General features: G+C 45.4%; 1 protein-coding gene across 1 annotated transcript in view; it reads right to left on the reverse strand.

Moving 5' to 3' along the window:
* Window positions 1–18,031, reverse strand: part of FSTL4 (follistatin like 4) — a 440,804-nt gene that overhangs the window by 415,292 nt on the left and 7,481 nt on the right. The window contains exon 2 of the mRNA XM_079916826.1: window positions 17,609–17,744. Coding sequence (XP_079772952.1) covers window positions 17,609–17,734 — 126 coding nt within the window. The 5' untranslated portion in view covers window positions 17,735–17,744. The remainder of the gene's footprint in view (window positions 1–17,608; window positions 17,745–18,031) is intronic.

Raw genomic sequence — 18,031 nt, forward strand, 5'->3', positions numbered from 1 at the left:
GAGTTCTGTTTTCTTTATTCAGAGAGCAAGATTTAAATGATACAACAGCTTAAGCAAGCTTTTACTCCAACTGACCTAAGACTTAGCGTCAAGGAAAGCCATCAGGAGTCTTAACAGCTATTTAACAAAATCCCCGAAGGCAACTTCCATTCTCACTGCCCTCAATCCCTTCCTCCCTTTGTGGGGACAGTTGGCAGCCACCCTCCCTGGAGCCACAGACTATTTCTGCTGACCCTGAAAATCTGAAACACGAACAGAACACCCTGCATGTGAGTGTACGTTGCGCTCTAAGGTTTCCGTTTTGGGTGAGGGTTTGGTGTGCTCGCCTGGTGTGTTGGCCTCTTTGCAGAAGGGACCGTCAGGGTCAGGCAGGCCCTCAGACCACTCGAACAAGGAGACAACAAATGAGTCAGGGATTCCATCCTCGTTCCCCATACACAACCCATAGGACGCCCTTAAGCTTCTACCGATTCAGTAAGGATGATGGAAAGATTTGAAACTGTGACGGGATTCTACTACAAGTGGAAACCAAAGAACAGCCTGGTCTCTCCTGGGATTTCTTCTGTAAGGAGTCCTAGAAACTCAAGTCACCTGGTCTAAATCCCTACGTGATGCCAAAACAATAATAAAAGATCGCTGACTCATTCACCTACTTGACAAGTATCTGAACATCCTTGTGTACCAAGCTCCCCTGGACACTGGGGACCCAGGGTCCCAGACCCCAGGATACTGGCCATTCCACCAGAAAGAGGACCTTCCCACCCCAAGAGCTACCTTGCTAAACACTGAGTGAGACGCACTGCAGCTGGCGGTGACACGCCAGCCCTAGGCGCAAGAGAAGTGCACGGTCTTCTTGATGGGTACTTCATGGGGTTCTGAGATCACGGACACAAACTGCAGCTCTGGCTGCCATGTTCTGAGCAGGTGTCCGTGACGGGTTTTACATGCACCACCTTAGTCCTCATGACAACTCGGAAACCGGGGCTTTTATTTTTACTCAATGCTAACCTGAAGGTCAGAGAGTAAGGAACTTCTCTCAGCCACACAGCTGGAAGGGGAGAAGCAGATCTGAACCACTGGGCCCTCCAACGTGAGGGGCCCCTGAGTCAAAGGCAGGACTGGAGGTCCCTTAGGAAGCAGTGCAGACAAGCAGAGCAGCAAGTGAGTGATTTGGCCCCAGGTGGAAAAAGCAGCTATGGGGTTTTAAAGCAACAACAAACATTGTGGAAGAGAAAGAGGAAATGTAGAATGTGCAGGGTTCAGTTAGGACATGGCAGGGACAGCTGTCTGCATCAAGCTGTCTGTGCCAGGAGCTTGCCCACCACCAGCCGACAAGCCAGAGCACAGAGAACTCTCAGCCTGAGCAGGGAGAGATGTGTGGTCAGAAAAGCAGGCTATGCTCCAGAGGCTGGGGTCGAAACCTGGGTGGTGACGTTGGCACCTGCCACCTCCCTCATAGCTGGTTAGGTGGTCAGCAAACGTGGTTCTTTAATCTACTTCCTACTATGTTAAGGGCTCACTGGAGGACTTTTCTGAGAAATACAGGGACGACTTCTCAACTCTTCAAAAAATACACACATACACTTTCTACCCCAATACAAACCCTCAATGATTAAAGTATTTTAACAAAAGTAACAGTGGCAGCTCTCCTTTCCAACTAAGCCCTCAGAAGGGTTTCAGTTTGAACTCAGGACCTTCTTGGAACACTGGGGAGGGGGGAAAAGCAGGGCTCAGCCTCCAGGTGAAGAAGCGTCAAGCAGTCACTCAGGTGCCTTTCTAGAAGCTCCTGCAACTGGAAGGAAGCCAATGGGGGTTCCCTGCAGGCCAACCTCAGCCTCTCATCAGCACCAGCTTCTCCACTGCTACCCTGCACAGAGTCAGGCTGAAACGCACCCTTTGGCCAAGGGAACACCCAGGTCCCACAGGTCACTCACCCTCCATTCTTCACTCCAGCCAAGAGCAAGCGCTGAGTTTTCTTATTCCTGACTAGGAGTAAAACGAGAATGCCTTTTATGAGGAGGAAGACGTTGTGTGCCAAATAGCAGTGGTGTGTCAGTTTTCATGAGCAGATTAAAGAGCTAGCAAGAAATTTTCAAAACCACGAACAAGAAATCCTGCACCCCGGTCTCCCTTTAAACCCAGCCACACCTGTAACCTCCACATAGACTTGTGCGGGATGGACAATGGAAACCTATCTACAGGGGGACACCCCTGCCACCTACGCAGAGGGCCCAGGGGCCTCTTTCTGGGATGAGCATCCATCCTACCTATCTTGGAGCTAGGTCTTTCCAGCCATGAAATTAGGACAGGCACTGAAGAGAACAACACTGGACCTAGGTCTGGGACGTGGTGTCTCAACAGGGCTTACACTCCAGCTCGCCAGGAACTTCAAGGCCAGGCCACCAAACGCTTCAGTGTGTCTCAGTTCCCTATGATCCAGGTCAAGGTTCCTGTGATTCACAACTACATTGTGAATGTAATTGTTGTGACTCAGACACAACACACCTGCACAGACAATACAGAACGTGCCTGTGGAAGGCTTCTGTGGGATGGACTGCACGTTGTTCTGCAAGTCTGGCCTTTATTCTTTTTTATACATAAGAAAGTATAAATAATGAAATAAATAGAGAGGTGATAGGGATTCCAGGAGGTAGCTGAGTTTATTCTTTAAAAAGTTTTCATTTTTCTCCTCTTGAAGTCAAACGGTCTAGAAACCCCTTCTCTGAGCACAGTTCCAGCACACAGCAGATATTTAGCCGTTGTTAGACACTGAATAAGACAATCAATTCCTGTTCCTTTCCGGCTCAGTACGCTAAGGACTTCTCGCCCTGACACCAGCAGGTCGCTGGTGGTTGTGGCATCAACACTTAACCCAGGGGGCCTTCTTTGAACCCGGGTCTGTATGAAGGTCGGGGGAGTGTTTCCGGTCAAACAGAGCCCATATGGTTCCACCCCACATGGTCTCCATGAACTCCTCACCCGCTATCCCTTCCCAGAGGAGTGCACCCAAGGAGACTTGGTGCAAGGTGGGCCACACCTTCAGACCTCACACCTGTTGCTTGGCCACATGGGATTAAGAAAGAGAGGTAGGGTTGCAACTGAAAGGACACTGAGTCTTCTGCTCACGTTTTAAAGGGGCCCAGTCTGTAGCGATAGAATTTAGATGTAAAAACAACACAGAAGAGACCTCAGTCGGCATCCTGACCACCCCCTCACTCTACACATGAGGAAACTGAAGCCCAGAGAAGAGAAGGGAGCAGCTCAAGTCCACGGAACTAGCTGTGCCAGGCTACACCTGGAGCGCAATGCCCCATGGGAGTCCTGTGTTCTCACCCTGAGACGCGCAGCCTCGCGGCAGACTGTGCTTCTGAGCTAGAAGGCTGCTACGGTGCTTAAGGGGCTCTGCTTGGTTCTGCCTCAGAACCAAGAGCGGGTAAAAGGGCTGACGGGCTTTACCGTGGACCGCAGAGAGGCCAAGCCACGAGACACAGGTGGACCGCCAGCCTCTGGCACATACCCTGTGTCATCCCCAGCTCAACAGCCAGAGACAGCCACTTCTACTCACTGACCCAATGATCACACTTCACAGCCCTCTTCCTGCACCCTCCCACACCCGCCCCACTTCCGTCCAACCTCACTACACTCAGACTCTTCCCCTGGGGGTTATTTTCTCCAAAACCTAATTGTATGCCACCATCCCTTGGAGAAGCAGCAGCAGTACCAGGCAAACCGCTACCTGCCCAGCCCCTCCCCACCCCCTTGTCTACAGAGTCCCATTCCTCTCCACTCTGCAGGGGTCCATTCAGGTCTGGATTCTGTGTCACCGCTCCCTACCAAGCCCAGAAGGGCTGTCAGGGAGACATTTTAAAATTAAGCTGAAGCAAAATCAATTTTATTTTCTGAATTTCACTATAGTTCCTGAAATACCCGAGCGAAGCATGAGGCTAGGTCCCCAGGGTAAGCTGGAGGCCCCACTCACACGAAGGAGTAAGTGAGGATACCCAGGTTTTACTTTTGGAAAGAAAGAAACCCCAAGGTTTCTTTCCCACATGAGGAAAGAGATTGAGTTTCTCTGCATCCATGCCTTCCTGCCTCAGAAAATGCCTAAGGCCAACATGCAAGTGTGTGGCCACAATAAGGGAGGCCCAATGGACGGAGGGCTTCTCTAAGCCCTGAGGGGCTCAGCTCGGCTGCTTCCTCCACCCAACAGCATGCACCTGGCCCTGCTGTGGTTTTCTCAGGTATGGGACGCCCCCTCTCATCCTATGCCCTCCATCTCCGGAGCCAGTACCCTCCCCTTCCCAGGGGGCTCAGAGCAGAAGCCACAGCAGTGGAGACAGAAGGACAATGGCCCTGGATTGCAGGACGGGGAAGTGGAGGCCACGCACAGGGGGCCTGCTAGAGTCTGACACCAACACAACATTCACTTCCCTCTGAATGGGAAACAAGAGAGACAACCCACAAGAGACAAGTCACAGAGAACAACTCAAGCAGATGACTGGGGCCTAACAGAGCTGATGCTGCCAAGTGCCCGGACAACGGAAATCAGAGCCCCACTGACAGCACACGGCCTGACGTCCTGCTTACAATCGCGGGACGTTTCCTTGAGAGGCAGAGCTTATTAGCAGCAGAGACATTCAGAAAATAGTTAGATGAGTAAAGGCTCAATTAAAAGGAAGAATAATGGTTTTCTGTGAACTCATAAATGCTTATTTTCCTGGGTCACAGAACTTTTCAGAGCCAATTAAAACTCTGTCAACTATGATCTCAAAATACTAAAGGGGAATACAGTGCAGTAACTGGTACAGAGTAGAAGGCTTGCTGGGAGCGGCGAGAGAGGAGAAATATCCAACACAAAGAACAAAGACAGCGGCTTCCCCTGTCCGAGGATAAAAATGAAAACAAGACCCCCGAACAGAGCGCCGAGCCGGCAGTTGTGGTTCCCAAGGCAGCCTGGCTGGGTGCTGGGGACAGAAACTGGGCAGGACACCAGGATGTCTGGCACAGAGGCAGTGATGGTGAGAGCATGGGAGTGTGGGCCGACCCTCTGGATTTAAATCACCTGTACGTAAGCCAGGGCGGAACTCTGGGTTCAGAGATCTAAGTTTTCTTATCTGCCTGCTTGCTTGAAAATAGGTGAAAATGACTCTCAAACCCAGGCTGTTTCAATTCACCTCTCCCCTCACCTACCTGCCCCTGCCTCCCCTCACTCAAAGCCAATTTCATGGCAAGCTCTTTCCCGGCATGACTGCAGCCTTTGTGTTTCTCTCCTTTTTCTGACTGCAGTCTGCGTCATCACGTTAGCAAGAAGCTAAAAAAGGCCAGGGTTCATCACCAACTGGATTCTCCTTCTTGGATGTGTGCATAGCGGGTGGTGGCAGGGGATACCTCTAGGGCTTTTCTGCCCACCATCCTCCAAGACTGCAGGGCCTGTTCACAAGCACACTGAAGCTCAAGACACTGGATAGGAGTAGGTATAGCCCACACCAACTCTGAAGGTGGAAATCAGCTCATCGTCCCCTGGGGCTTGGAGTATCTGCCACCACCCTTCACCTTGGAAATTGGATTTACTCACATCTGCAGGTGGGAGACTGTGCTCTCCCAATTTTACCTAAGAAACTAACATCCATACCCTCTGACACACAGTAATGGACAGCCATGGCTGAGAGCTGGAGGAGCAGAGAAGAGGCCTCGCCCTCCCAGAAGCAGCCCCGCAGCAGAAGCCCCGGATTCATATAAGGGGTGCCACCTGCATCCCAGTGCGCCACTCCCAGTGAAAGGCCCCGCTCACGCCTCCTGCTGTGACACCACACCCAGAGTCTCATCTGCTTTAAAAGCTGCAGTTGGTACCAGGGAGTCTTTAGGAAGGGTGATTCTGCAGAAAACAGACATAAAGGCTGCATGCAGGCCTGTACTGCAGATGAGGCTTGGAAAACACTGAGCATCCAGCCTGCACCCTGTCTGTCCACAGGGAGAAGGCAGTTGGTTTTCTCCACTCCCACAGAGGGAGGGGCCGGAGTGATCAACTCTTCTTCCCCGGCAATCAATCAAAAGGAAGTCAGGGATCGGGAAGATGGCGGAAGAGTAAGACGCGGAATTCACCTTCCTCCCCACAGATACACCAGAAATACATCTACATGTGGAACTACTCCTACAGAACACCTACTGAATGCTGTCAGAAGACCTCAGACCTCCCAAAAGGCAAGAAAGTCCCCACGTACCTGGGTAGGGCAAAAGAAAAAAGACTAAACAGAGACAAAAGGATAGCGACGGGACCTGCACCAGTGGGAGGGAGCTGTGAAGGAGGAAAGGTTTCCACACACTAGGAAGCCCCTTCGCGGGCGGAGACTGCCAGTGGCGGAGGGGGGAAGCTTCGGAGCCTCGGAGGAGAGCACAGCAACAGGGGTACGGAGGGTAAAGCGGGGAGATTCCCACACAGAGAATCAGGACCGACCGGCACTCACCAGCTGAAGAGGCTTGTCTGCTCACCCGCAAGGGCGGGCGGGGCTGTGAGCTGAGGCTCGGGCTTCGGTTGGAGCACAGGGAGAGGACGGGGGTTGGTGGCGTGAACACAGCCTGAAGGGGTTAGTGCACCACGGTTAGCCGGGAGTGAGCCCGGGGAAAAGTCTGGACCTGCCGAAGAGGCAAGAGAGTTTTTCTTCCCTCTGTTTCCTGGTGCACGAGGAGGGGATTAAGAGCACTGCTTAAAGGAGCTCCAGAGACGGGCGCGAGCCGCGGCTAATAGCGCGGACCCCAGAGACGGGCATGAGACGCTAAGGCTGCTGCTGCCGCCACCAAGAAGCCTGTGTGCAACCACAGGTCACTATCCACAACCCCCTTCCGGGGAGCCTGTGCAGCGCGCCACCGCCAGGGTCCCGGGATCCAGGGACAACTTCCCCGGGAGAACGCAAGGCGCGCCTCAGGCTGGTGCAACGTCATGCTGGCCTCTGCCGCCGCAGGCTCGCCTCGCATCCGCACCCCTCCCTCCCCCCAGCCTGAGTGAGCCAGAGCCCCCTAATCAGTGGCTCCTTTAACCCCGCCCTGTCTGAGCGAAGAACAGACGCCCTTCGGCGACCTACACGCAGAGGCGGGGCCAAATCCAAAGCTGAGCCCCCGGGAGCTGTGAGAACAAAGAAGAGAAAGGGAAATCTCTCCCAGCAGCCACAGAAGCAGCGGATTAAAGCTCCACAATCAACTTGATGTACCCTGCATCTGTGGAATACATGAATAGACAACGAATCATCCCAAATTGAGGAGGTGGACTTGAGAGCAAGATTTATTATTTTTTTCCCTTTTCCTCTTTTTGTGAGTGTGTATGTGTATGCTTCTGTGTGACATTTTGTCTGTATAGCTTTCCTTTCACCATTAGTCCTAGGGTTCTATCCGTCTGATTTTTTGTTTTTAAATTTTTTTCTTAATAATTATTTTTTATTTTAATAACTTTAGTTTATTTTATCTTACTTTTTCTTTTCTTTCTTTCTTTCCTTCCTTCCTTCCCTCCTTCCTTCCTCCCTTACTCCCTCCTTTCTTTTCTTTCTTCCTTTCTTCCTTTCTTCCTTTCTTCCTTTCTTCCTTTCTTCCTTTCTTTCTTTCTTTCTTTCTTTCTACTTTTTCTCCCTTTTATTCTGAGCCATGTGGATGAAAGGCTCTTGGTGCTCCAGCCAGGAGTCAGGGCTCTGCCTCTGAGGTGGGACAGCCAACTTCAGGACACTGGACCACAAGAGACCTCCCAGCTCCACATAATATCAAATGGCGAAAATCTCCCAGAGATCTCCATCTCAACACCAGCACCCGGCTTCACTCAACGGCCAGCAAGCTACAGTGCTGGACACCCTATGGAAACAACTAGCAAGACAGGAACACAACCCCACCCATTAGAAGAGAGGCTGCCTAAAATCATAAGGCCACAGACACCCCAAAACACACCACCAGACGTGTACCTGCCCACTAGAGAGACAAGACCCAGCCTCATCCACCAGAACACAGGCACTAGTCCCCTCCACCAGGAAGCCTACACAACCCACTGAACCAACCTTAGCCATTGGGGACAGACACCAAAAATAACAGGAACTACGAACCTGCAGCCTGCAAAAAGGAGACCCCAAACACAGTAAGATAAGCAAAATGAGAAGACAGAAAAACACACAGCACATGAAGGAGCAAGATAAAAACCCACCAGACCTAACAAATGAAGAGGAAATAGGCAGTGTACCTGAAAAAGAATTCAGAATAATGATAGTAAAGATGATCCAAAATCTTGGAACTAGAAAAGAGAAAATGCAAGAAACATTTAACAAGGACCTAGAAGAACTAAAGATGAAATAAGCAACGATGAACAACACAATAAATGAAATTAAAAATACTCTAGATGAGATCTATAGCAGAATAACTGAGGCAGAAGAACGGATAAGTGACCTGGAAGATAAAATAATGGAAATAACTACTGCAGAGCAGAATAAAGAAAAAAGAATGAAAAGAACTGACGACAGTCGCAGAGACCTCTGGGACAACATTAAACCCAACAACATTCGAATCATAGGGGTTCCAGAAGAAGAAGAGAAAAAGAAAGGGACTGAGAAGATATTTGAAGAGATTATAGTTGAAAACTTCCCTAAGATGGGAAGGGAAACAGTTAATCAAGTGCAAGGAGCAAGAGAGTCCCATACAGGATAAATCCAAGGATAAACACGCAAAGGAACATATTAATCAAACTGTCAAAAATTAAATACAACGAAAACATATTAAAAGCAGCAAGGGAAAAACAACAAATAACACACAAGGGAATCCCCATAAGGTTAACAGCTGATCTTTCAGCAGAAACTCTGCAAGCCAGAAGGGACTGGCAGGACATATTTAAAGTGATGCAGGAGAAAAACCTACAACCAAGATTACTCTACCCAGCAAGGATCTCATTCAGATTTGATGGAGAAATGAAAATCTTTACAGACAAGCAAAAGCTGAGAGAGTTCAGCACCACCAAACCAGCTTTACAACAAATGCTAAAGGAACTTCTCTAGGCAGGAAACACAAGAGAAGGAAAAGACCTACAATAACAAACCCAAAACAATTAAGAAAATGGGAATAGGAACATACATATCGATAATTACCTTAAATGTAAATGGATTAAATGCTCCCACCAAAAGACACAGACTGGCTGAATGGATACAAAAACAAGACCCATATATATGCTGTCTACAAGAGACCCACTTCAGACCTAGAGACACATACAGACTGAAAGTAAGGGGATGGAAAAAAATACTCCATGCAAATGGAAACCAAAAGAAAGCTGGAGTAGCAATTCTCATATCATACAAAATAGACTTTAAAATAAAGACTATTAGAAGAGACAAAGAAGGACACTACATAATGATCAAGGGATTTATCCAAGAAAATGATATAACAATTGTAAGTATTTATGCACCCAACATAGGAGCACCTCAATACATAAGGCAAATACTAACAGCCATAAAAGGGGAAATCGACAGTAACACAATCATAGTAGGGGACTTTAACACCCCACTTTCACCCATGGAGAGATCATCCAAAATGAAAATAAATAAGGAAACACAAGCTTTAAATGATACATTAAACAAGATGGACTTAATTGATATTTATAGGACATTCCATCCAAAAACAACAGAATACACATTTTTCTCAAGTGCTCATGGAACATTCTCCAGGATAGATCATATCTTGGGTCACAAATCAAGCCTTGGTAAATTTAAGAGAATTGAAATTGTATCAAATATCTTTTCCAACCACAATGCCATGAGACTAGATATCAATTACAGGAAAAGATCTGTAAAAAATACAAACACATGGAGGCTAAACAATACACTATTTAATAATGAAGTGATCACTGAAGAAATCAAAGAGGAAATCAAAAAATACCTAGAAACAAATGACAATGGAGACACGATGACCCAAAACCTATGGGATACAGCAAAAGCAGTTCTAAGGGGGAAGTTTATAGCAATACAATCCTACCTTAAGAAACAGGAAACATCTAGAATAAACAACCTAACCTTTCACCTAAAGCAATTAGAGAAAGAAGAACAAAAAAGCCCAAAGTTAGCAGAAGGAAAGAACTCATAAAAATCAGATCAGAAATAAATGAAAAAGAAATGAAGGGAACGATAGCAAAGATCAATAAAACTAAAAGCTGGTTCTTTGAGAAGATAAAACAACACTGATAAACCATCAGCCAGACTCATCAAGAAAAAAAGGGAGAATACTCAAATCAATAGAAATAGAAATGAAAAAGGAGAAGTAACAACTAACACTGCAGAAATACAAAAGATCATGAGAGATTACTACAAGTAACTCTATGCCAAAAAAATGGACAACCTGGAAGAAATGGACAAATTATTAGAAATGCACAACCTGCCAAGACTGAATCAGGAAGAAATAGAAAATATGAACAGACCAATCACAAGCACTGAATTTGAAACTGTGATTAAAAATATCCAAACAAACAAAAGCCCACGACAAGATGGCTTCACAAGCGAATTCTATCAGACATTTAGAGAAGAGCTAACAGCTATCCTTCTCAAACTCTTCCAAAATATAGCAGAGGGAGGAACACTCACAAACTCATTCTACGAGGCCACCATCACCCTGATACCAAAACCAGACAAAGATGTCACAAAGAAAGAAAACTACAGGCCAATATCACTGATGAACATAGATGCAAAAATTCTCAACAAAGTACTAGCAAACAGAATCCAACAGCACATTAAACGGATCATACACCATGATCAAGTGGGGTTAATTCCAGGAATGCAAGGATTCTTCAGTATATGCAAATCAATCAACATGATACACCATATTAACAAATTGAAGGAGAAAAACCATATGATCATCTCAATAGATGCAGAGAAAGCTTTCGACCAAATTCAACACCCATTTATGATAAAAACCCTGCAGAAAGTAGGCATAGAGGGAACTTTCCTCAACATAATAAAGGCCATATATGACAAACCCACAGCCAACATCGTTCTCAATGGTGAAACACTGAAAGTATTTCCACTAAGATGAGGAACAAGACAAGGTTGCCGACTCTCACCACTCTTATTCAACATAGTTTTGGAAGTTTTAGCCACAGCACTCAGAGAAGAAAAGGAAATAAAGGGAATCTAAATTGGAAAAGAAGAAATAAAGCTGTCACTGTTTGCAGATGACATGATACTATACACAGAGAATCCTAAAGAACTACCAGAAAACTACTAGAGCTAATCAATGAATTTGGTAAAGTAGCAGGATACAAAATTAATGCACAGAAATCTCTGGCATTCCTATACACTAATGATGAAAAATCTGAAAGAGAAATCAAGAAAACACTCCCATTTACCACTGCAACAAAAAGAATAAAATATCTAGGAATAAACCTACCTAAGGAGACAAAAGACCTGTATGCAGAAAATTATAAGACACTGATGAAAGAAATTAAAGATGATACAAATAGATGGAGAGATATACCATGTTCTTGGGTTGGAAGGATCAACATTGTGAAAATGACTCTACTACCCAAAGCAATCTACAGATTCAAGGCAATCCCTATCAAACTACCACTGGCATTTTTCACAGAACTAGAACAAAAAATTTCACAATTTGTATGGAAACACAAAAGACCCCGAATAACTAAAGCAATCTTGAGAATGAAAAATGGAGCTGGAGAAATCAGGCTCCCTGATTAGATCAGACTATACTACTAAGCTACAGTAATCAAGACAGTATGGTACTGGCACAAAAACAGAAAGATAGATCAATGGAACAGGATAGAAAGCCCAGATATAAACCCACGCACATATGGTCACCTTATCTTTGATAGAGGAAGCAGGAATGTACAGTGGAGAAAGGACAGCCTCTTCAATAAGTGGTGCTGGGAAAACTGGACAGGTACATATAAAAGTATGAGATTAGATCACTCCCTAACACCATACACAAAAATAAGCTCAAAATGGATTAAAGACCTAAACGTAAGGCCAGAAACTATCAAACTCTTAGAGGAAAACATAGACAGAAGACTCTATGACATAAATCACAGCAAGGTCCTTTTTGACCCACCTCCTAGAGAAATGGAAATAAAAACAAAAATAACCAAATGGGACCTAATGAAACTTCAAAGCTTTTGCACAGCAAAGGAAACCATAAACAAGACGAAAAGACAACCCTCAGAATGGGAGAAAATATTTGCAAATGAAGCAACTGACAAAGGATTAATCTCCACAATTTACTAGCAGCTCATGCAGCTCAGTAACAAAAATACAAACAACCCAATCCAAAAATGGGCAGAAGACCTAAATAGACATTTCTCCAAAGAAGATATACAGACTGCCAACAAACACATGAAAGAATGCTCAACATCACTAATCATTAGAGAAATGCAAATCAAAACTACAATGAGATATCCTCTCACACCAGTCTGAATGGCCATCATCAAAAAATCTAGAAACAATAAATGCTGGAGACGGTGTGGAGAAAAGGGAACCCTCTTGCACTGCTGATGGAATGTGAATTGGTACAGACACTACGGAGAACAGTATGGAGGTTCCTTAAAAAACTACAAATAGAACTACCATATGACACAGCAATCCCACTGCTGGGCATATACCCTGAGAAAACCATAATTCAAAAAGAGTCATGTACCAAAATGTTCATTGCAGCTCTATTTACAATAGCCCAGAGATGGAAACAACCTAAGTGCCCATCATCGGATGAATGGATAAAGAAGATGTGGCACATATATACAATGGAATATTACTCAGCCATAAAAAGAAACGAAATTGAGCTATTTGTAATGAGGTGGATAGACCTAGAGTCTGTCATACAGAGTGAAGTAAGTCAGAAAGAAAAAGACAAATACCGTATGCTAACACATATATATGGAATTTAAGGGAAAAAAATGTCATGAAAAACCTAGGGGTACGACAGGAATAAAGACACAGACCTACTGGAGAATGGACTTGAGGATATGAGGAGGGGGAAGGGTGAGCTGTGAGAGGGTGAGAGAGTGGCATGGACATATATACACTAACAAACATAAGGTAGATAGCTAGTGGGAAGCAGCCGCATAGCACAGGGAGATCAGCTCGGTGCTTTGTGACCGCCTGGAGGGGTGGGATGGGGGGGGTGGGAGGGAGGGAGATGCAAGAGGGAAGAGATATGGGAACATACGTATATGTATAACTGATTCACTTTGTTATAAAGCAGAAACTAACACACCATTGTAAAGCAATTATACTCCAATAAAGATTGAAAAAAAAGGAAGTCAGGGGCATGGGGTGGGAGCTGTGGGGGGAGAACAACACTAGAAAGGGCAGGGGAACATTGTCTTAACTGCAATCAAATGTGCAAGAACAAGGACACTTATTACGGAAGAAAAATATTTTTTAAATTAATGCTCAGTCTTAGCAGCCTGAACGCCCAGCCAACGCAGAAAGAAGCCAGAGCATTTAAGTTCTCTGTAATTTGAAGGTGTCCTCACAGGGACAGGAGTGCAGTCAGCGTCAGGGGCCAACACTTGCAGAAGGGGAACGGGCTGGTCAACCAGGGTAGGATCCTGCTCTCTTAGGCTGACCCCTGGATTTAGGGAGGACAGGAAGCATCCTGACTACTGATACCACTCCTACTACCTATTGTTCTTCCTCAAAGACTCTTATGAGGGCTTCCCTGGTGGCGCAGTGGTTGAGAGTCCGCCTGCCGATGCAGGGGACACGGGTTCATGCCCCGGTTCGGGAAGATCCCACGTGCCGCGGAGCGGCTGGGCCCGTGAGCCATGGCCACTGGTCCGGAGCCTGTGCTCCGCAACGGGAGAGGCCACAACAGTGAGAGGCCCGCATACCGAAAAAAAAAACAAAACAAGACTCCTATGAGACTTCACACACACTGAGAACAAATGGTGTCTGACATCAAAGCATATCTCGGGTCTATAAGCACCAGGGCATACAAAGCTAACAATTTTAAATGGAACCAATATTAATATTTACAGATATTTAGTGCATGACTAGAAATCATGGGTATGAGCAATTTAGGAAAAGTTCAGTAAGATCAAGAAGGATGCATAAGGCTGTGTAACGGCCCCCATCCAATCCCAGAGCCCAGCGGGTGATGGCAACACAGTATCCAGGACTCAAAGGGGAGGGGACCTGCCCACAAATGTCTGCCCCTCAAGAGGGACGTCCCTAGGGACTGTTATCACATCCCTTCTCACTTTCTTGGTCTCCCCAATATAAAATTCTACCAATATTGATTTTACTACTGTATCTATCTTGGCCAGAGTATTGGGGAAAGGGGGAAAATAAAATATAACTCTATTTCAGAATTTCGATAAGTTGTATCTCTCAGAATTGTTTCCTCTGAATTCAGAATTGCATTAGGATTCTAGATCATGCCCTGCCACTCAGCTCTTTATTAAAGAGGCACTCCACCCAGCTACATTTCTTTTTATCGACGTTTGTAAAATGGTAAACTCCTTGAAGCTATTTCAACTGCAGTCTTTGTACATGAAACAATAATTTAACACAATTCACAATTGTTATAATTGCTTTAAAAATGTGCAAGCACACACACATTGGTCATTTAATCCTTATTTACCCTTAGGACACTCAAGTAATTGGTATAATAACTTGAAAGGCAAATTAAATCTTATTAATGCTTTCCGAGTACTTAAAAAAAGCTTAAGTCAATGAATGTTTTGGAAAGTACTACGATCAGGAAGAAAATACACACTGAAACATTTTACCATTTAGTTCCTGGAAAGGTTTTTATTCATTTATTTACTGAGTCTCAGGAAACTGTTGGTTTTGATTCTTTTAGAAAATAAGACTGTCTGAGGAAACTGCTAGAGGAGTTTAATATGGTTTAGGCAGTGAGTTCTGGATATATAAAGAGCTACAATTCAAAGAAGAAACTACCCTGTTAGAACCTGTTACACAGAGGACTATCTTGGATGTTGACAAGGTACAAGCTTGGCTTGGCCCACAAACTGCTAACAGATTTGCTGGGGGGACCATTCATGCCCACACCAAAAATGAGCCTGCTCTGCAGGGAGGTATAAAAACTCATTTAAATACATGACAGTCTAATGTGAAATTTGAAAGCACCAAGGTGACAACATGACTAGTACCAAATGTTGAATAAATATCAATTGACTCAAAAACTCAATGAGCCTCTATTTTCCTCTTAAAATTATTAGACGCTGTAAGGAAGAGAAAGATGAAGATGGCTTCATCCATATGCTAAAGTACAAATACAAGAGTTAAGAAAAAGATAGGAAAGACTAGGACTAGGAGTTCAGAGAAAGAGATCAAATGTAACCAAGAGTGGTCAAAGAAGACTCTAGGGCTTCCCTGGTGGCACAGCAGTTGAGAGTCCGCCTGCCGATGCAGGGGACACGGGTTCGTGCCCCGGTCTGGGAAAATCCCACATGCCGCGGAGCGGCTGGGTCTGTGAGCCATGACCGCTGAGTCTGCGCCTCCAGAGCCTGTGCTCCGCAACGGGAGAGGCCACGACAGTGAGAGGCCCGTGTACGGAAAAAAAAAAAAAAAAAGAAGACTCTAGAGAAAAGGTAAGAACCAGAGCTGGGCCTTGGAAGAGGGGCTGATTCAGACTTGCAAAAAGAGGGGACGGCACTGGGGCAGGAGGACCCTAGTGAGTGAGGGCACAGAGGGGCTGTGCATCAAGTGTCATCAAGGTCAGCAAACTAACCAGTTACGCTACATGTCCTACCCACTCTCTCTGAACATTCAGAGGCTGCCCTATGTCCTGGGCCCATTCACATTGTCATCATCTCATTTAACAGTTGACAGAAGCAGACTCAATGAGCAGAAGTTACAACACTTCACAAAAACTCAGTCTACGGCAAAGAGAACTGGATGGGTAGGGCGGTTGTTCTGGCCTTTGAGAGTCCACAGAGGCATCACTTCCTTTTCCCGAAGCAGTGAAATTCCCGAACCTGGGAGACAATGGCATCTCCGGGCCTCTATCCTAATGGGGTGAAGGGGGGAACACAACAGCACCCCCAAACATAAAAACAGCCTCACTTCTTCAGGATGAGCATCATCTACTCTTTCTTTGGTACACAAAGAATTAGGGTGGTAACAACTAAAATAAAGAGACCCTAGGTTGATATCAACTTACCTTCAATTTACCTCCAGCTAAATCCCACCGTAATAGGCTTGACTCTTTTAATTGAAATAAGTGATTTAAAACAGTGGGCCAATGAGCCCCGAAAGTAAGAACACGAAATACACGTAGCTGTGTGTTTGCCTGTTTGCTTTGCTATTAAATATTCAACAGTATATTGATAGGACTTAAATGATCATTTTCCCTCTGTATGGATATGGGTATAACGATTAAACGATTCCCATTGGGAAATGCTGGGCTCGCTAGCAAGTCAGCCTTCAGACTCTTTCACAAGAACATTAAGTTGTGTCCTTCATGGATTTAGATGGGAGAGACAGTGTTTCTGTTTAATCATCTGCTCGCCACAAAGGGAAGCCACGCACTTCAGCAGGAAGAGTGCACATTAAATTACTTCTGCAGCTCCCTGAAGATTAAGGCCTGTAGCTTTGGGATTGCGTTACAATTAAGTAATAATGAAAGAGAAATCGTGTCTTTTGCTCAAATAACGCATTAATCCTACCATATAGCGTGGATCGTTATTCACTCTCCGGGTAACGTTGACTTTTGGGGGTGATTTTTCTTCCTCATTCCACAGGACGGGAAGCACGCACAGAGAAAAGGAGAAGGGGAGGCATCACAGAAGACAGTGGCAGTTAAGATGCCCTGGAAAGCTCTCAGGTAAGAATTAGTATTCATCACGTCATCCAGAAAATCCTAGGTGGTTTTGTTGAAAGGGTGTAGTCATTGCTCAAGGTTCAGCATGTACAAAAAAACTCAGCACGTGCAGAAAATCTACATCCCTCATGAGCCCCAAATTCATGAGGCCCACTACCTGAGCAGGGCTGGTTGCAGTTTATGACTCCTTTTCACGACTTCAGAGCAGAGTTCACTAAGCAATTAGCAGGATAGCAAGACTCTCCCGGGAGGTATTTGAGAACAAGTTTTTCAAGCACTTTAGAAGCATTTATATATACCTAACATGCCATTAATCATTCTTATCTGTTCATTAAGGCCGTCTCCCTTAGGACCTCTACCCTCCGTTCTTACTCAGCCTGGTTCTTGTTATCTATAGAGCTGAAAAGAAATCTATTTCCTTTATAACATATTTTTTAATTAAAAGACTTCATTAATTCACATGGGTGTGCTCCACCAATGAGTCAGCACTTTCAGAGTGCTATTAAATATACACAAAGGTCGTTCTCTGGTGGGTCTGTGTGGAAGACAAAACATGCAACCATAGCTTCATCTGGGGATACATTTTTGGCACTGGAGAGATTTTAGACCATTACTTAACAGCATGATATAAACCTCCTGTCCTTATCAACACACGTGGCTTCCTTCTGTCCCCTACCAAAAAGGGGGCAGGATTTTAATTTTCACTGCAATCTACTTGATAAAAACTAAAGGTGGAAAGGAAATTAGATACTCTAACATTGAAAAGCAATGAGTTTTAAATGGCATGTCAGCCGTGACGTGACTATACCTCTTCCCGGGACTCTCCCACACCCATGTTCAATCCTCTGCTGGTTCCTGGGTTCATCCACCCCAGCGCAGCAGGCAGGGAGGCTCCAAGCAGTGTGAGATGCAGCCAAAAGCATCCTGGTTTCATTTTGTTGAGTCTGTTGAGAAAATGACAAACACTCAGAACTAAGTACTGCAAAGTGTAAACATGTCAAGGCATAGTTAGTCAGTACCTGTGCTCCAGAATCAGATACATCCGAGTTTAAATTCTGGCACCAACCGTTCTGTTTTCCTGTGGAGAAGTTATAATACTTCGGAGCCTAAGTTTATTCACCTCTAAAATGGGGTCAGAATATGTACCCAATAGCGCTGCTGTGAGGACTGAAGGAGGCAGGGCTGGCACATAGTAAGAACTCTAGAAATGCTAACTGGTATGTAGAAACCC

The sequence above is a fragment of the Stenella coeruleoalba genome (assembly GCF_951394435.1).
Source record: "Stenella coeruleoalba genome assembly, chromosome: 3".
NCBI lineage: Eukaryota > Metazoa > Chordata > Mammalia > Artiodactyla > Delphinidae > Stenella > Stenella coeruleoalba.